Raw genomic sequence first — 21,858 nt, 5'->3', positions numbered from 1 at the left:
ATACTGTACTGAGATACCAACTATACCGTACTGTGATACCAACCAACTGTACTGTACTGAGATACCAACTATACTGTACTGAGATACCAACCAACTGTACTGTACTGAGATACCAACTATACTGTACTGAGATACCAACTATACTGTACTGAGATACCAACTATACTGTACTGAGATACCAACCAACTGTACTGTACTGAGATACCAACTATACTGTACTGAGATACCAACTATACTGTACTGAGATACCAACTATACTGTACTGAGATACCAACTATACTGTACTCTGAGATACCAACTATACTGTACTGAGATACCAACTGTACTGTACTGAGATACCAACTATACTGTACTGAGATACCAACTATACTGTACTGAGATAAACTATACTGTACTCAGAGATACTAACTATACTGTACTCTGAGATACCAACTATACTGTACTGAGATACCAACTATACTGTACTGAGATACCAACTATACTGTACTCTGAGATACCAACTATACTGTACTGAGATACCAACTATACTGTACTCAGAGATACTAACTATACTGTACTCTGAGATACCAACTATACTGTACTGAGATACCAACTATACTGTACTGAGATAAACTATACTGTACTGAAATACCAACTATACTGTACTCTGAGATACCAACTATACTGTACTGAGATACCAACTATACTGTACTGAGATACCAACTATACTGTACTCTGAGTTACCAACTATACTATACTCTGAGATACCAACTATACTGTACTCTGAGATACCAACTATACTGTACTCTGAGATAAACTATACTGTACTGAAATACCAACTATACTGTACGGAGATACCAACTATACTGTACTGAGATACCAACTATACTGTACTGAGATACCAACTATACTGTACTGAGATACCAACTATACTGTACTGAGATAAACTATACTGTACTCTGAGATATCTACCAACCACAAAACAGGGACAATGTACTGCTGGGATGGAACAAAAGCCTGCACACCTCGATTTCTCCAGGACCAGAGATGGAGGCCACAGACCTGGTGAACTGTCACTATGGAAATGTTTTGGAATTCAAAACAATTCCATTTAATTCTTATTAAAACTAGCTAACCCGTTGACACAGTGAGTTCCATTCTCAAAAGTAGTGCACTATATAGGGAATAGGGTGCCATAGGGCTCTGCTCTAAAGTAGTGCACTATTTAGGGAATAGGGTGCCATAGGCCTCTGGTCTAAAGTAGTGTACTACATAGGGAATAGGGTGCCATAGGGCTCTGGTCTAAAGTAGAGCACTACATAGGGTTCCATAGGGCTCTGGTCTAAAGTAGTGCACTATATAGGGAATAGGGTGCCGTAGGGCTCTGGTCTAAAGTAGTGCACTACATAGGGAATAGGGCTCTGGTCTAAAGTAGTGCGCTACATAGGGTGCCATAGGGCTCTGGTCTAAAGTAGTGCACTATATAGGGAATAGTGTGCCATAGGGTTCTGGTCTAAAGTAGTGCACTACATAGGGTTCCATAGGACTCTGGTCTAAAGTAGTGCACTACATAGGGAATAGGGTGCCATAGGGCTCTGGTCTAAAGTAGTGCACTACATAGGGAATAGGGTGCCATTTGGGACACTGTCCCTTTGTGGTTCCATACTCACAGTATCCACATCTAGTGCCACCCTCAAAAACAAAGCCATTGGGCACGTCGCCATAGCGACGCAGGTCTGACAGCTTCCACTGGCCAATCACGGCCGGCGGGAGGTCCCTAGTGAGGACCAGTAGGTTGTTGCACAGGTGCAAGGAGGCGGGACCACTCTCTAGCTTAGTTCCTGGCTGAACACCTACACTGAACCTGTGGACTGGTTGAGAGAGAAAGAGAGCAAGAGAGGGGGGAGAGAGGGAGGTAGAGATAGAGGGAGATAGAGAGAGAGAGAGAGGGGGGAAGGGGGAGGGAGAGAGAGAGCGAGAGAGAGAGAGAGAGAGATTAATTATTATTCAAACTAAGCTAAAGGCAAAGAGAGCCGCTGTCACACACCATGAGTTCTGTATCAATCAGAGACATAATGAAGGTAACACACACGGATCATAAGTCTAGGACAGTATACACACACACGGATCATAAGTCTAGGACAGTATACACACACACGGATCATTAGTCTAGGACAGTATACACACACACGGATCATTAGTCTAGGACAGTATACACACACACGGATCATAAGTCTAGGACAGTATACAGTACATACACACGGATCATAAGTCTAGGACAGTATACAGTACACACACACGGCTCATAAGTCTAGGACAGTATACACACACACGGATCATAAGTCTAGGACAGTATACACACACACGGATCATAAGTCTAGGACAGTATACACACACACGGATCATAAGTCTAGGACAGTATACAGTACACACACACGGATCATAAGTCTAGGACAGTAGACACACACACGGATCATAAGTCTAGGACAGTATACATACACACACACGGATCATAAGTCTAGGACAGTATACATACACACACACGGATCATAAGTCTAGGACAGTATACACACACACGGATCATAAGTCTAGGACAGTATACACACACACGGATCATACGTCTAGGACAGTATACAGTACATACACACGGATCATACGTCTAGGACAGTATACACACACACGGATCATAAGTCTAGGACAGTATACACACACACGGATCATACGTCTAGGACAGTATACAGTACATACACACACGGATCATACGTCTAGGACAGTATACACACACACGGATCATACGTCTAGGACAGTATACATACACACGGATCATACGTCTAGGACAGTATACACACACACGGATCATAAGTCTAGGACAGTATACACACACACGGATCATAAGTCTAGGACAGTATACACACACACGGATCATAAGTCTAGGACAGTATACAGTACACACACGGATCATAAGTCTAGGACAGTATACAGTACATACACACGGATCATAAGTCTAGGACAGTATACAGTACATACACACGGATCATAAGTCTAGGACAGTATACATACACACGGATCATAAGTCTAGGACAGTATACAGTACATACACACGGATCATAAGTCTAGGACAGTATACATACACACGGATCATAAGTCTAGGACAGTATACATACACACGGATCATAAGTCTAGGACAGTATACATACACACGGATCATAAGTCTAGGACAGTATACATACACACGGATCATAAGTCTAGGACAGTATACAGTACATACACACGGATCATTAGTCTAGGACAGTATACAGTACATACACACAGATCATTAGTCTAGGACAGTATACACACACACGGATCATAAGTCTAGGACAGTATACAGTACATACACACGGATCATAAGTCTAGGACAGTAGACACACACACGGATCATACGTCTAGGACAGTATACAGTATACACACACACGGATCATAAGTCTAGGACAGTATACACACACACGGATCATAAGTCTAGGACAGTATACAGTACATACACACGGATCATAAGTCTAGGACAGTATACATACACACGGATCATAAGTCTAGGACAGTATACATACACACGGATCATAAGTCTAGGACAGTATACATACACACGGATCATAAGTCTAGGACAGTATACATACACACGGATCATAAGTCTAGGACAGTATACAGTACATACACACGGATCATTAGTCTAGGACAGTATACAGTACATACACACAGATCATTAGTCTAGGACAGTATACACACACACGGATCATAAGTCTAGGACAGTATACAGTACATACACACGGATCATAAGTCTAGGACAGTAGACACACACACGGATCATACGTCTAGGACAGTATACAGTATACACACACACGGATCATAAGTCTAGGACAGTATACACACACACGGATCATAAGTCTAGGACAGTATACACACACACGGATCATACGTCTAGGACAGTATACACACACACGGATCATACGTCTAGGACAGTATACACACACACGGACCATACGTCTAGGACAGTAGACACACACACGGATCATAAGTCTAGGACAGTATACACACACACGGATCATAAGTCTAGGACAGTATACAGTACATACACACGGATCATAAGTCTAGGACAGTATACAGTACATACACACGGATCATTAGTCTAGGACAGTATACAGTACATACACACGGATCATTAGTCTAGGACAGTATACATACACACGGATCAAACCTGTCACTGTTACATTGACCTGGGTGAATATGAATGACAGTAACCTAAACCTATCACTGTTACATTGAACTGGGTGAATGACAGTAACCTAAACCTGTCACTGTTACATTGACCTGGGTGAATGACAGTAACCTAAACCTGTCACTGTTACATTGAACTGGGTGAATGACAGTAACCTAAACCTGTCACTGTTACATTGACCTGGGTGAATGACAGTAACCTAAACCTGTCACTGTTACATTGAACTGGGTGAATATGAATGACAGTAACCTAAACCTGTCACTGTTACATTGAACTGGGTGAATATGAATGACAGTAACCTAAACCTGTCACTGTTACATTGAACTGGGTGAATATGAATAACAGTAACCTAAACCTGTCACTGTTACATTGAACTGGGTGAATATGAATAACAGTAACCTAAACCTGTCACTGTTACATTGAACTGGGTGAATATGAATGACAGTAACCTAAACCTGTCACTGTTACATTGAACTGGGTGAATATGAATGACAGTAACCTAAACCTGTCACTGTTACATTGAACTGGGTGAATATGAATGACAGTAACCTAAACCTGTCACTGTTACATTGAACTGGGTGAATATGAATGACAGTAACCTAAACCTGTCACTGTTACATTGAACTGGGTGAATGACAGTAACCTAAACCTGTCACTGTTACATTGACCTGGGTGAATGACAGTAACCTAAACCTGTCACTGTTACATTGAACTGGGTGAATATGAATGACAGTAACCTAAACCTGTCACTGTTACATTGAACTGGGTGAATGACAGTAACCTAAACCTGTCACTGTTACATTGACCTGGGTGAATATGAATGACAGTAACCTAAACCTGTCACTGTTACATTGAACTGGGTGAATATGAATGACAGTAACCTAAACCTGTCACTGTTACATTGAACTGGGTGAATGACAGTAACCTAAACCTGTCACTGTTACATTGACCTGGGTGAATGACAGTAACCTAAACCTGTCACTGTTACATTGACCTGGGTGAATGACAGTAACCTAAACCTGTCACTGTTACATTGAACTGGGTGAATGACAGTAACCTAAACCTGTCACTGTTACATTGACCTGGGTGAATGACAGTAACCTAAACCTGTCACTGTTACATTGACCTGGGTGAATATGAATGACAGTAACCTAAACCTGTCACTGTTACATTGAACTGGGTGAATATGAATGACAGTAACCTAAACCTGTCTCTGTTACATTGAACTGGGTGAATATGAATGACAGTAACCTAAACCTGTCACTGTTACATTGACCTGGGTGAATGACAGTAACCTAAACCTGTCACTGTTACATTGAACTGGGTGAATATGAATGACAGTAACCTAAACCTGTCACTGTTACATTGACCTGGGTGAATGACAGTAACCTAAACCTGTCACTGTTACATTGACCTGGGTGAATATGAATGACAGTAACCTAAACCTGTCACTGTTACATTGAACTGGGTGAATATGAATGACAGTAACCTAAACCTGTCTCTGTTACATTGAACTGGGTGAATATGAATGACAGTAACCTAAACCTGTCACTGTTACATTGACCTGGGTGAATGACAGTAACCTAAACCTGTCACTGTTACATTGAACTGGGTGAATATGAATGACAGTAACCTAAACCTGTCACTGTTACATTGAACTGGGTGAATATGAATGACAGTAACCTAAACCTGTCACTGTTACATTGAACTGGGTGAATATGAATGACAGTAACCTAAACCTGTCACTGTTACATTGAACTGGGTGAATATGAATGACAGTAACCTAAACCTGTCACTGTTACATTGAACTGGGTGAATATGAATGACAGTAACCTAAACCTGTCACTGTTACATTGAACTGGGTGAATATGAATGACAGTAACCTAAACCTGTCACTGTTACATTGAACTGGGTGAATATGAATGACAGTAACCTAAACCTGTCACTGTTACATTGAACTGGGTGAATATGAATGACAGTAACCTAAACCTGTCACTGTTACATTGAACTGGGTGAATATGAATGACAGTAACCTAAACCTGTCACTGTTACATTGAACTGGGTGAATATGAATGACAGTAACCTAAACCTGTCACTGTTACATTGAACTGGGTGAATATGAATGACAGTAACCTAAACCTGTCACTGTTACATTGAACTGGGTGAATATGAATGACAGTAACCTAAACCTGTCACTGTTACATTGAACTGGGTGAATATGAATGACAGTAACCTAAACCTGTCACTGTTACATTGAACTGGGTGAATATGAATGACAGTAACCTAAACCTGTCACTGTTACATTGAACTGGGTGAATATGAATGACAGTAACCTAAACCTGTCACTGTTACATTGAACTGGGTGAATATGAATGACAGTAACCTAAACCTGTCACTGTTACATTGAACTGGGTGAATATGAATAACAGTAACCTAAACCTGTCACTGTTACATTGACCTGGGTGAATATGAATGACAGTAACCTAAACCTGTCACTGTTACATTGAACTGGGTGAATATGAATGACAGTCATCCAACCTGCTGTAATTGAAATAAGGCCGTGCTCATTAAACAAACCAAAAACAATCCTCCCTAATGTTGACGGCACCAACCGCCACTGGTCTAGACTGAGATGTACATATTAAACCAACTTCTTCGCAAACTCCGGCGCACACACACACACACACACACAGAGGCACACACACACACACACAGAGGCACACACACACACACGCACACATAAACAAACGCACACAACTGCCCCCCCCCCTCCACCCAACCTTCTCCCAGGCTATATCTCAGCACGCACGCACACGCACACGCACGCACACGCACACACACACACACACACACACACTACTGCCCCCCCTCCAGCCTACCTTCTCCCAGGCTGTATCTCAGCCTAGCGTCCCATGCCGTCAGCCCCTCTCTGCTGTCGAAGCCCAGTCCCACTGTGTGTCCCAGACAGAGGATGGTGAGGGTGTAGGCCACCCCGTCGTACCCTAACCCCGGCTCCACTCCACAGATCCCCTCCAAGGTCATCTGCAGCCGCTCACGACGACCCCTGACCTTATCGGACTTATCCCGGTAGACCTGGAGAGAGAGGCAGTCTGGGTAGAGAGGGAGGAGAGGAGAGACGGTGAAATCATTTTGAACATAGAATCCCTTTTAGAGATAGATGGGAGGGGTTGAGGGGAGCTGAAGGACTGGATGGTGTTCAGAGATAGATGGGAGGGGTTGAGGGGAGCTGAAGGACTGGATGGTGTTCAGAGATAGATGGGAGGGGTTGAGGGGAGCTGAAGGACGGGATGGTGTTAAGAGATAGATGGGAGGGGTTGAGGGGAGAGGAAGGATGGGACTGGATGATGTTCAGAGATAGATGGGAGGGGTTGAATTGGAGATGAAGGCTGGGACTGGATGGTGTTCAGAGATAGATGGGGAGGGGTTGAGGGGAGCTGGGACTGGATGGTGTTCAGAGATAGATGGGAGGGGTTGAGGGGAGCTGAAGGACTGGATGGTGGTCAGAGATAGATGGGAGGGGTTGAGGGGAGCTGAAGGACTGGATGGTGGTCAGAGATAGATGGGAGGGGTTGAGGGGAGCTGAAGGATGGGACTGGATAGTGTTCAGAGATAGATGGGAGGGGTGGAGGGGAGCTGAAGGATGGGACTGGATAGTGTTCAGAGATAGATGGGAGGGGTTGAGGGGAGCTGAAGGATGGGACTGGATAGTGTTCAGAGATAGATGGGAGGGGTTGAGGGGAGCTGAAGGATGGGACTGGATAGTGTTCAGAGATAGATGGGAGGGTGGAGGGGAGCTGAAGGATGGGACTGGATAGTGTTCAGAGATAGATGGGAGGGGTTGAGGGGAGAGGAAGGATGGGATGGTGTTCAGAGATAGATGGGAGGGGTTGAGGGGAGCTGAAGGACTGGATGGTGGTCAGAGATAGATGGGAGGGGTTGAGGGGAGCTGAAGGATGGGACTGGATAGTGTTCAGAGATAGATGGGAGGGGTGGAGGGGAGCTGAAGGATGGGACTGGATAGTGTTCAGAGATAGATGGGAGGGGTTGAGGGGAGCTGAAGGATGGGACTGGATAGTGTTCAGAGATAGATGGGAGGGTGGAGGGGAGCTGAAGGATGGGACTGGATAGTGTTCAGAGATAGATGGGAGGGGTTGAGGGGAGAGGAAGGATGGGATGGTGTTCAGAGATAGATGGGAGGGGTTGAGGGGAGCTGAAGGACTGGATGGTGTTCAGAGATAGATGGGAGGGGTTGAGGGGAGCTGAAGGACTGGATGGTGTTCAGAGATAGATGGGAGGGGTTGAGGGGAGCTGAAGGATGGGACTAGTCTTCAGAGATAGATGGGAGGAGTTTAGGGGAGCTGAAGGACTGGATGGTGTTCAGAGATAGATGGGAGGGGTTGAGGGGAGCTGAAGGACTGGATGGTCTTCAGAGATAGATGGGAGGGGTTGAGGGGAGCTGAAGGACTGAATTGTGTTTAGAGATAGATGGGAGGGGTTGAATTGGAGCTGAAGGATGGGACTGGATGGTGTTCAGAGATAGATGGGAGGGGTTGAATTGGAGATGAAGGCTGGGACTAATAACAACAAGATAACTAATGTAAAATATACTGTGTCCGTAGAATGTATATAGTATGTATAAACTGGAAGTAGAAGCCTAAGTGTTGTTGTTCATTAGTTTACTACAATTAGGGGAGAGGTGGGAGGGTTAGGGGACAATAATAATATGTAACAGGACAATAACCCCTTCTAATATGTAACAGAACAATAACCCCTTCTAATATGTAACAGAACAATAACCCCTTCTAATATGTAACAGGACAATAACCCCTTCTAATATGTAACAGAACAATAACCCCTTCTAATATGTAACAGGACAATAACCCCTTCTAATATGTAACAGAACAATAACCCCTTCTAACATGTAACAGAACAATAACCCCTTCTAATATGTAACAGAACATTAACCCCTTCTAACATGTAACAGAACAATAACCCCTTCTAACATGTAACAGAACAATAACCCCTTCTAACATGTAACAGAACAATAACCCCTTCTAATATGTAACAGAACAATAACCCCTTCTAATATGTAACAGAACAATAACCCCTTCTAATATGTAACAGAACAATAACCCCTTCTAATATGTAACAGAACAATAGCCCCTTCTAACATGTAACAGAACAATAACCCCTTCTAACATGTAACAGAACATGTAACAGAACAATAACCCCTTCTAATATGTAACAGGACAATAACCCCTTCTAATATGTAACAGAACAATAACCCCTTCTAATATGTAACAGAACAATAACCCCTTCTAACATGTAACAGAACAATAACCCCTTCTAACATGTAACAGAACAATAACCCCTTCTAATATGTAACAGAACAATAACCCCTTCTAACATGTAACAGAACAATAACCCCTTCTAATATGTAACAGAACAATAACCCCTTCTAATATGTAACAGAACAATAACCCCTTCTAACATGTAACAGAACATGTAACAGAACAATAACCCCTTCTAATATGTAACAGAACAATAACCCCTTCTAATATGTAAGGACAATAACCCCTTCTAATATGTAACAGAACAATAACCCCTTCTAATATGTAACAGAACAATAACCCCTTCTAACATGTAACAGAACATGTAACAGAACAATAACCCCTTCTAATATGTAACATAACAATAACCCCTTCTAATATGTAACAGAACAATAACCCCTTCTAACATGTAACAGAACAATAACCCCTTCTAACATGTAACAGAACAATAACCCCTTCTAACATGTAACAGAACAATAACCCCTTCTAATATGTAACAGAACAATAACCCCTTCTAACATGTAACAGAACAATAACCCCTTCTAATATGTAACAGAACAATAACCCCTTCTAATATGTAACAGAACAATAACCCCTTCTAACATGTAACAGAACAATAACCCCCTCTAATATGTAACAGAACAATAACCCCTTCTAATATGTAACATAACAATAACCCCTTATAATATGTAACAGAACAATAACCCCTTCTAACATGTAACAGAACAATAACCCCTTCTAACATGTAACAGAACAATAACCCCTTCTAATATGTAACAGAACATGTAACAGAACAATAACCCCTTCTAATATGTAACAGAACAATAACCCCTTCTAATATGTAACATAACAATAACCCCTTCTAATATGTAACAGAACAATAACCCCTTCTAATATGTAACAGAACAATAACCCCTTCTAACATGTAACAGAACAATAACCCCTTCTAACATGTAACAGAACAATAACCCCTTCTAATATGTAACAGAACAATAACTCCTTCTAATATGTAACAGAACAATAACCCCTTCTAACATGTAACAGAACAATAACCCCTTCTAATATGTAACAGAACAATAACCCCTTCTAATATGTAACAGAACAATAACCCCTTCTAATATGTAACAGAACATGTAACAGAACAATAACCCCTTCTAATATGTAACAGAACAATAACCCCTTCTAATATGTAACAGAACAATAACCCCTTCTAATATGTAACAGAACATGTAACCCCTTCTAATATGTAACAGAACAATAACCCCTTCTAATATGTAACAGAACAATAACCCCTTCTAATATGTAACAGAACAATAACCCCTTCTAATATGTAACAGAACTATAACCCCTTCTAATATGTAACAGAACAATAACCCCTTCTAATATGTAACAGAACAATAACCCCTTCTAATATGTAACAGAACAATAACCCCTTCTAATATGTAACAGAACAATAACCCCTTCTAATATGTAACATAACAATAACCCCTTCTAATATGTAACAGAACAATAACCCCTTCTAACATGTAACAGAACAATAACCCCTTCTAACATGTAACAGAACAATAACCCCTTCTAATATGTAACAGAACAATAACCCCTTCTAACATGTAACAGAACAATAACCCCTTCTAATATGTAACAGAACAATAACCCCTTCTAACATGTAACAGAACAATAACCCCTTCTAACATGTAACAGAACAATAACCCCTTCTAATATGTAACAGAACAATAACCCCTTCTAATATGTAACAGAACAATAACCCCTTCTAATATGTAACAGAACAATAACCCCTTCTAATATGTAACAGAACAATAACCCCTTCTAACATGTAACAGAACAATAACCCCCTCTGTTATGTAACAGAACAATAACCCCTTCTAATATGTAACAGAACAATAACCCCTTCTAATATGTAACAGAACAATAACCCCTTCTAATATGTAACAGAACAATAACCCCTTCTAACATGTAACAGAACAATAACCCCCTCTGTTATGTAACAGAACAATAACCCCTTCTAATATGTAACAGAACAATAACCCCTTCTAATATGTAACAGAACAATAACCCCTTCTAATATGTAACAGAACAATAACCCCTTCTAATATGTAACAGAACAATAACCCCTTCTAATATGTAACAGAACAATAACCCCTTCTAACATGTAACAGAACAATAACCCCTTCTAACATGTAACAGAACAATAACCCCTTCTAATATGTAACAGAACAATAACCCCTTCTAATATGTAACAGAACAATAACCCCTTCTAATATGTAACAGAACAATAACCCCTTCTAATATGTAACAGAACAATAACCCCTTCTAATATGTAACAGAACAATAACCCCTTCTAACATGTAACAGAACTATAACCCCTTCTAATATGTAACAGAACAATAACCCCTTCTAATATGTAACATAACAATAACCCCTTCTAATATGTAACAGAACAATAACCCCTTCTAATATGTAACAGAACAATAACCCCTTCTAATATGTAACAGAACATGTAACAGAACAATAACCCCTTCTAATATGTAACAGAACAATAACCCCTTCTAATATGTAACAGAACAATAACCCCTTCTAACATGTAACAGAACAATAACCCCTTCTAACATGTAACAGAACAATAACCCCTTCTAATATGTAACAGAACAATAACCCCTTCTAACATGTAACAGAACAATAACCCCTTCTAATATGTAACATAACAATAACCCCTTCTAACATGTAACAGAACAATAACCCCTTCTAATATGTAACAGAACAATAACCCCTTCTAATATGTAACAGAACAATAACCCCTTCTAATATGTAACAGAACAATAACCCCTTCTAATATGTAACAGAACAATAACCCCTTCTAATATGTAACAGAACAATAACCCCTTCTAACATGTAACAGAACAATAACCCCTTCTAATATGTAACAGAACATGTAACCCCTTCTAATATGTAACAGAACAATAACCCCTTCTAATATGTAACAGAACAATAACCCCTTCTAATATGTAACAGAACAATAACCCCTTCTAATATGTAACAGAACATGTAACCCCTTCTAATATGTAACAGAACAATAACCCCTTCTAATATGTAACAGAACAATAACCCCTTCTAATATGTAACAGAACAATAACCCCTTCTAATATGTAACAGGACAATAACCCCTTCTAATATGTAACAGAACATGTAACAGAACAATAACCCCTTCTAATATGTAACAGAACAATAACCCCTTCTAATATGTAACAGAACAATAACCCCTTCTAACATGTAACAGAACAATAACCCCTTCTAATATGTAACAGAACATGTAACAGAACAATAACCCCTTCTAATATGTAACAGAACAATAACCCCTTCTAATATGTAACAGGACAATAACCCCTTCTAATATGTAACAGAACATGTAACAGAACAATAACCCCTTCTAATATGTAACAGAACAATAACCCCTTCTAATATGTAACAGAACAATAACCCCTTCTAATATGTAACAGAACAATAACCCCTTCTAATATGTAACAGAACAATAACCCCTTCTAACATGTAACAGAACAATAACCCCTTCTAATATGTAACAGAACAATAACCCCTTCTAACATGTAACAGAACAATAACCCCTTCTAACATGTAACAGAACAATAACCCCTTCTAACATGTAACAGAACAATAACCCCTTCTAACATGTAACAGAACAATAACCCCTTCTAATATGTAACAGAACAATAACCCCTTCTAATATGTAACAGAACAATAACCCCTTCTAACATGTAACAGAACAATAACCCCTTCTAATATGTAACAGAACAATAACCCCTTCTAACATGTAACAGAACAATAACCCCTTCTAATATGTAACAGAACAATAACCCCTTCTAATATGTAACAGAACAATAACCCCTTCTAACATGTAACAGAACAATAACCCCTTCTAATATGTAACAGAACAATAACCCCTTCTAATATGTAACAGAACAATAACCCCTTCTAATATGTAACAGAACATGTAACAGGACAATAACCCCTTCTAATATGTAACAGAACAATAACCCCTTCTAATATGTAACAGAACAATAACCCCTTCTAATATGTAACAGAACAATAACCCCTTCTAATATGTAACAGAACATGTAACAGAACAATAACCCCTTCTAACATGTAACAGAACAATAACCCCTTCTAATATGTAACAGAACAATAACCCCTTCTAATATGTAACAGAACAATAACCCCTTCTAATATGTAACAGAACAATAACCCCTTCTAACATGTAACAGAACAATAACCCCTTCTAATATGTAACAGAACATGTAACAGAACAATAACCCCTTCTAATATGTAACAGAACAATAACCCCTTCTAATATGTAACAGAACATGTAACAGAACAATAACCCCTTCTAACATGTAACAGAACAATAACCCCTTCTAATATGTAACAGAACATGTAACAGAACAATAACCCCTTCTAATATGTAACAGAACAATAACCCCTTCTAACATGTAACAGAACAATAACCCCTTCTAATATGTAACAGAACAATAACCCCTTCTAATATGTAACAGAACAATAACCCCTTCTAATATGTAACAGAACAATAACCCCTTCTAACATGTAACAGAACAATAACCCCTTCTAATATGTAACAGAACAATAACCCCTTCTAACATGTAACAGAACAATAACCCCTTCTAATATGTAACAGAACAATAACCCCTTCTAACATGTAACAGAACAATAACCCCTTCTAACATGTAACAGAACAATAACCCCTTCTAATATGTAACAGGACAATAACCCCTTCTAATATGTAACAGAACAATAACCCCTTCTAATAACAGAACATGTAACAGAACAATACAGAACAATAACCCCTTATAATATGTAACAGAACAATAACCCCTTCTAATATGTAACAGAACAATAACCCCTTCTAATATGTAACAGGACAATAACCCCCTCTAATATGTAACAGAACAATAACCCCTTCTAATATGTAACAGAACAATAACCCCTTCTAACATGTAACAGAACATGTAACAGAACAATAACCCCTTCTAATATGTAACAGAACAATAACCCCTTCTAACATGTAACAGAACATGTAACAGAACAATAACCCCTTCTAATATGTAACAGAACAATAACCCCTTCTAATATGTAACAGAATTCTATAGTAATATGTGTAATGTGTAGTAATATGTAATTCTATAGACAGAATATTATAGAACTTGATTTGCCCTGGAGAATTAGTCCTGGTTGTATGAGAGTGTAACAGTATAACTTTAGACCGTCCCCTCGCCCATACCCGGGCGCGAACCAGGGACCCTCTGCACACATCGCTCCACAAAAGCCGCGGCCCTTGCAGAGCAAAGGGGGAACAACTACTTCAAGGTCTCAGAGCAAGTGACGTCACCGATTGAAACGCTATTTAGCGCTGCACCACCGCTAACTAAGCTAGCCATTTCACATCCGTTACAAGAGCAATTCTCAATTAGTCCTGGTTGTATGAGAGCAATTCTCAATTAGTCCTGGTTGTATGAGAGCAATTCTCAATTAGTCCTGGTTGTATGAGAGCAATTCTCAATTAGTCCTGGTTGTATGAGAGCAATTCTCAATTAGTCCTGGTTGTATGAGAGCAATTCTCAATTAGTCCTGGTTGTATGAGAGCAATTCTCATTTAGTCCTGGTCGTATGAGAGCAATTCTCAATTAGTCCTGGTTGTATGAGAGCATTTCTCATTTAGTCCTGGTTGTATGAGAGCATTTCTCAATTAGTCTTGGTTGTATGAGAGCATTTCTCATTTAGTCCTGGTCGTATGAGAGCATTTCTCATTTAGTCCTGGTTGTATGAGAGCATTTCTCAATTAGTCTTGGTTGTATGAGAGCATTTCTCAATTAGTCTTGGTTGGATGAGAGCAATTCTCAATTAGTCTTGGTTGTATGAGAGCAATTCTCAATTAGTCCTGGTTGGATGAGAGCAATTCTCAATTAGTCTTGGTTGTATGAGAGCAATTCTCAATTAGTCTTGGTTGTATGAGAGCATATCTCAATTAGTCCTGGTTGTATGAGAGCATTTCTCAATTAGTCTTGGTTGTATGAGAGCATTTCTCATTTAGTCCTGGTCGTATGAGAGCATTTCTCATTTAGTCCTGGTTGTATGAGAGCATTTCTCAATTAGTCTTGGTTGTATGAGAGCATTTCTCAATTAGTCTTGGTTGGATGAGAGCAATTCTCAATTAGTCTTGGTTGTATGAGAGCAATTCTCAATTAGTCCTGGTTGGATGAGAGCAATTCTCAATTAGTCTTGGTTGTATGAGAGCAATTCTCAATTAGTCTTGGTTGTATGAGAGCATATCTCAATTATTCCTGGTTGTATGAGAGCAATTCTCAATTAGTCCTGGTTGGATGAGAGCAATTCTCAATTAGTCCTGGTTGGATGAGAGCAATTCTCAATTAGTCCTGGTCGTATGAGAGCAATTCTCAATTAGTCCTGGTTGTATGAGAGCATTTCTCATTTAGTCCTGGTTGGATGAGAGCAATTCTCAATTAGTCTTGGTTGTATGAGAGCAATTCTCAATTAGTCCTGGTTGTATGAGAGCATTTCTCAATTAGTCCTGGTTGTATGAGAGCATTTCTCATTTAGTCCTGGTTGGATGAGAGCAATTCTCAATTAGTCTTGGTTGTATGAGAGCAATTCTCAATTAGTCCTGGTTGTATGAGAGCATTTCTCATTTAGTCCTGGTCGTATGAGAGCAATTCTCAATTAGTCCTGGTTGTATGAGAGCATTTCTCATTTAGTCCTGGTTGTATGAGAGCATTTCTCAATTAGTCTTGGTTGTATGAGAGCATTTCTCATTTAGTCCTGGTCGTATGAGAGCATTTCTCATTTAGTCCTGGTTGTATGAGAGCATTTCTCAATTAGTCTTGGTTGTATGAGAGCATTTCTCAATTAGTCTTGGTTGGATGAGAGCAATTCTCAATTAGTCTTGGTTGTATGAGAGCAATTCTCAATTAGTCCTGGTTGGATGAGAGCAATTCTCAATTAGTCTTGGTTGTATGAGAGCAATTCTCAATTAGTCTTGGTTGTATGAGAGCATATCTCAATTAGTCCTGGTTGTATGAGAGCAATTCTCAATTAGTCCTGGTTGGATGAGAGCAATTCTCAATTAGTCCTGGTCGTATGAGAGCAATTCTCAATTAGTCCTGGTTGTATGAGAGCAATTCTCAATTAGTCCTGGTCGTATGAGAGCAATTCTCAATTAGTCCTGGTTGTATGAGAGCATTTCTCATTTAGTCCTGGTTGGATGAGAGCAATTCTCAATTAGTCTTGGTTGTATGAGAGCAATTCTCAATTAGTCCTGGTTGTATGAGAGCATTTCTCAATTAGTCCTGGTTGTATGAGAGCATTTCTCATTTAGTCCTGGTTGGATGAGAGCAATTCTCAATTAGTCTTGGTTGTATGAGAGCAATTCTCAATTAGTCCTGGTTGTATGAGAGCATTTCTCATTTAGTCCTGGTCGTATGAGAGCAATTCTCAATTAGTCCTGGTTGTATGAGAGCATTTCTCATTTAGTCCTGGTTGTATGAGAGCATTTCTCAATTAGTCTTGGTTGTATGAGAGCATTTCTCATTTAGTCCTGGTCGTATGAGAGCATTTCTCATTTAGTCCTGGTTGTATGAGAGCATTTCTCAATTAGTCTTGGTTGTATGAGAGCATTTCTCAATTAGTCTTGGTTGGATGAGAGCAATTCTCAATTAGTCTTGGTTGTATGAGAGCAATTCTCAATTAGTCCTGGTTGGATGAGAGCAATTCTCAATTAGTCTTGGTTGTATGAGAGCAATTCTCAATTAGTCTTGGTTGTATGAGAGCATATCTCAATTATTCCTGGTTGTATGAGAGCAATTCTCAATTAGTCCTGGTTGGATGAGAGCAATTCTCAATTAGTCCTGGTTGGATGAGAGCAATTCTCAATTAGTCCTGGTCGTATGAGAGCAATTCTCAATTAGTCCTGGTTGTATGAGAGCATTTCTCATTTAGTCCTGGTTGGATGAGAGCAATTCTCAATTAGTCTTGGTTGTATGAGAGCAATTCTCAATTAGTCCTGGTTGTATGAGAGCATTTCTCAATTAGTCCTGGTTGTATGAGAGCATTTCTCATTTAGTCCTGGTTGGATGAGAGCAATTCTCAATTAGTCCTGGTTGGATGAGAGCAATTCTCAATTAGTCCTGGTTGGATGAGAGCAATTCTCAATTAGTCCTGGTCGTATGAGAGCAATTCTCAATTAGTCCTGGTTGTATGAGAGCATTTCTCATTTAGTCCTGGTTGGATGAGAGCAATTCTCAATTAGTCTTGGTTGTATGAGAGCAATTCTCAATTAGTCCTGGTTGTATGAGAGCATTTCTCAATTAGTCCTGGTTGTATGAGAGCATTTCTCATTTAGTCCTGGTTGGATGAGAGCAATTCTCAATTAGTCTTGGTTGTATGAGAGCAATTCTCAATTAGTCCTGGTCGTATGAGAGCAATTCTCAATTAGTCCTGGTTGTATGAGAGCATTTCTCATTTACAGCCAGCCTACATACAAGTATGAAATACACGTTTGATGGAAATCAGGTCAACTGCCCCTTTAGGCCGTTTAAAACCCAGATAAGTTGGTATCTGTGTGGCATCGATATGAATCAGAAACATTCAAAACAGGCTAACCAATCAGGGATGTGGCTGTGGTTGGCTTATGATTTTTGAAGCGGTGTCAATGATTTATTCATATATTTAAACATACTATAGACACCATAACGTTAATGTGTATATATTTAAATGTATACCTTTGTGGGTTCTTCATTCAATTGGAACAGATTGTAAATAACATGTTATATAACATAATATAGTCTAACATCCTAATGTAAATCATATATATATATATATAGGCCTCTTGTGTGTATCTGTCAGCAAAATGGTTGCCATAGAGATGAGTCTGTACATCGTCAGTCAACAAAAGTGGTTGCTATAGAGATGAGTCTGTACATCGTCAGTCAACAAAGTGGTTGCTATAGAGAGGAGTCTGTGCATTGTCAGTCAACAAAGTGGTTGCTACAGAGATGAGTCTGTGCATTGTCAGTCAACAAAGTGGTTGCTACAGAGATGAGTCTGTACATAGTCAGTCAACAAAGCTCTCATAGCAACGCTAACACTGCTGAGTGATCCTGGTCCAGCTGAAGACCAACTAACACTATCAATTCAGACTTCCTGCTGTCATAGCAACGCTAACACAGCTGAGTGATCCTGGTCCAGCTGTAGACCAACTAACACTATCAATACAGACTTCCTGCTGTCATAGCAACGCTAACACAGCTGAGTGATCCTGGTCCAGCTGAAGACCAACTAACACTATCAATACAGACATCCTGCTGTCATAGCAATGCTAACACTGCTGAGTGATCCTGGTCCAGCTGAAGACCAACTAACACTATCAATACAGACTTCCTGCTGTCATAGCAACGCTAACACAGCTGAGTGATCCTGGTCCAGCTGTAGACCAACTAACACTATCAATACAGATATCCTGCTGTCATAGCAACGCTAACACAGCTGAGTGATCCTGGTCCAGCTGTAGACCAACTAACACTATGAATACAGACTTCCTGCTGTCATAGCAACGCCAACACAGCTGAGTAATCCTGGTCCAGCTGAAGACTAACTATTGATATAGACACCAACAGGCTCAGAGATAGTTTCTATCTACAAGTCATCAGACTGCTGAACACTTGAACTGGACTGACCACCTGCACTGATTCTCCGCACCTCAACACACATCACAACTGCTGCTACCAGACTATTAATAGTGCTCAATGTATAAGTAACAGGTGTGAAATGGCTAGCTTAGTTAGCTTATAGCATTTCAATCGGTGACGTCACTCGCTCTGAGACCTTGAAGTAGTTGGTTCCTCCTTTGCTCTGCAAGGGCCGTGGCTTTTTTTGTGGCACGACAGGTAACGATGCTTCGTGGGTGTCAGTTGTTGACGTGTGCAGAGGGTCCCTGGTTCCGGGTCGGGGCGAGGAGAGGGACGGAAGCTATACTGTTACATATACACTGCCCATCCATCCTCCCTTCCCAATACACATAACACAAGGGTGCCGACAGAGAGGGCTGCCTCGCTTCTAGAAAGTGTTATTACATACAGCCGGGAAGAACTATTGGATATTTGAGCGGCATCAACTTACCAGAAACTGCACCTTAACCTACGCCGCTCTGACATCACTCGTCCGTATATTTATATTCATATATTCTTATTCCATTCCTTACTTAGATGTGTGTTTTTATTTATTTGTTGTGGAATTGTTCAGAATATATGTATTACATCAGGAGAGAAGTGGCCAATGAGACGCCACCGTGACAGAGAGGGAGGGCTGCCCGAGGAACATAACAGACCAATTAGACCCCACCGTGACAGAGAGGGAGGGCCGTCCGAGGGACATAACAGACCAATTAGACCCCACCGTGACAGAGAGGGAGGGCTGTCTGAGGGACATAACAGACCAATTAGACGTCTCCGTGACAGAGGGAGGGCTGTCCGAGGAACATAACAGACCAATTAGACCCCACCGTGATAGAGAGGGAGGGCCGTCCGAGGGACATAACAGACCAATTAGACCCCACCGTGATAGAGAGGGAGGGCTGTCCGAGGGACATAACAGACCAATTAGACCCCACCGTGACAGAGAGGGAGGACTGTCCGAGGAACATAACAGACCAATTAGACCCCACCGTGACAGAGAGGGAGGGCCGTCCGAGGAACATAACAGCACAGCCCCATCAAGGAAGGAAATGTCCAATAAACAGCCACACTGGCGCCCAATCGGTCTCCTCAAAGGCATTGGAACACAGGGTCTCGTGGGAATCACTCTTAGAACTAGAATCACTGTCTATGTATTCCAGAACACAAGGCACATGTTGTTCTGGAACATGTTGACGGCTCGACACAATACACCTTTTAGTTCCACTGAGAGACAATGTCTGAAGAAAGGAACATTACAAACACAGCTGTGTCTCTCCAAGTGTTTCAGTCTGTTTCTCTATTCTCATCTTATCACTGCTCTTCAGAGAGACACACACACACACACACACACACAGTCTCACACACACACACAGTCTCACACACACACAGTCTCACACAGTCTCACACAGTCTCACACACACACACACACACACACACACACACACACACACACACACACACACACACACACACACACACACACACACACCAGGGAAAGCAATTAACCAGAATGATATGGTATACTTCTTATGTAAGCCTTTGGTTTTAGACAGGTAGCATAGGTAGCTAAACTAGCCTGACTTTATTGCTTGGACACAACTAAGTCCTGTAAGTGGTCTAAGCATTGAAATACATGCTAAAACAGTTTGTTAAACCAACTTGCCCAGTCTTCTCAAGGCGTTTGTGTTAAAGGCAAACAGAAGCGTATAACTTTTTAAATCCATGTGTTAAGTGTAGCGCGACCCCCCTCCTCCACACACACACACACACACGTGTAACCGTGGTTATGTGATATTTGCACTATGCGCTCCGGTTGGCGCGTCGCCATATGACACATTGACAAGTCGCGCTTACTTTTAATTCCTGAAAATCTTATTGGTGAAAGAAGAAAACAGTAGAAAACATTTAAAAAGACTGCTACATTATTTTTTAAATGTTGGGAGACATTTAACACATGTAGTATTATTAGTTGGTTGCTTCGTAGACCTACCTGCGACTGGGGACGGCTTCCGCAACGCGACCCAACGACTCTTCCACTGCAAAGCAACGTTAAAGCAAATACAACAAACAGTCAAATCAACGCGTTATTGTATTAACGGTTAACTTCCGGGAAACGTTTTGAAGATGTCATTTTAAAGGTGATAAGAACCTTTTTCCCATCTCTGAATTTAACTTGTCCTTCCACTACAACTGTATCCGTCATCTTCTGACATAGCTCAGAACAGCTGACTGTGTGTGTGTGTGTGTGTGTGTGTGTGTGCGCGCGCACCCGCTGCCCGGTCCAATTCCTGACAGTTGGGGTCACTTTCAAAATAACTTTTTAACGGCCCCCCCCCCCCCCCCCCCCCCCCCCTCACCGGAGGCCCTCACACACACCACTCTACCCCTCCAGAAAACACGCCACTCACGCGGGGAAAGGGGCCAGCCACCCACAGAGGGGCCAGCCAATAGTTTGCGCAGTTGTTAGCTAGTGTCAAGGGTGATT

The 21,858-nt window shown here is 40.8% G+C and overlaps 1 protein-coding gene across 5 annotated transcripts in view; it reads right to left on the bottom strand.

Moving 5' to 3' along the window:
* Positions 1-21,617, bottom strand: part of LOC110532970 (protein Dok-7) — a 54,997-nt gene extending 33,380 nt beyond the window's left edge. For all 5 annotated transcript variants that reach the window (XM_036934133.1, XM_036934134.1, XM_036934136.1 and 2 more), the window contains exons 1-4: positions 21,523-21,617; positions 21,364-21,409; positions 7,111-7,341; positions 1,650-1,850 (exon numbers count right to left, since the gene is read on the bottom strand). In XM_036934133.1, coding sequence (XP_036790028.1) covers positions 1,650-1,850; positions 7,111-7,341; positions 21,364-21,409; positions 21,523-21,576 — 532 coding nt within the window. In that variant the 5' untranslated portion in view covers positions 21,577-21,617. The remainder of the gene's footprint in view (positions 1-1,649; positions 1,851-7,110; positions 7,342-21,363; positions 21,410-21,522) is intronic.
* Positions 21,618-21,858: the final 241 nt, after the last annotated feature.

The sequence above is a fragment of the Oncorhynchus mykiss genome, chromosome 10, assembly GCF_013265735.2.
Source record: "Oncorhynchus mykiss isolate Arlee chromosome 10, USDA_OmykA_1.1, whole genome shotgun sequence".
Classification (NCBI taxonomy): domain Eukaryota; kingdom Metazoa; phylum Chordata; class Actinopteri; order Salmoniformes; family Salmonidae; genus Oncorhynchus; species Oncorhynchus mykiss.
The sequence above is the reverse complement of the archived record's forward strand: the minus strand, read 5'-3'. Positions and strand labels throughout refer to the sequence as shown.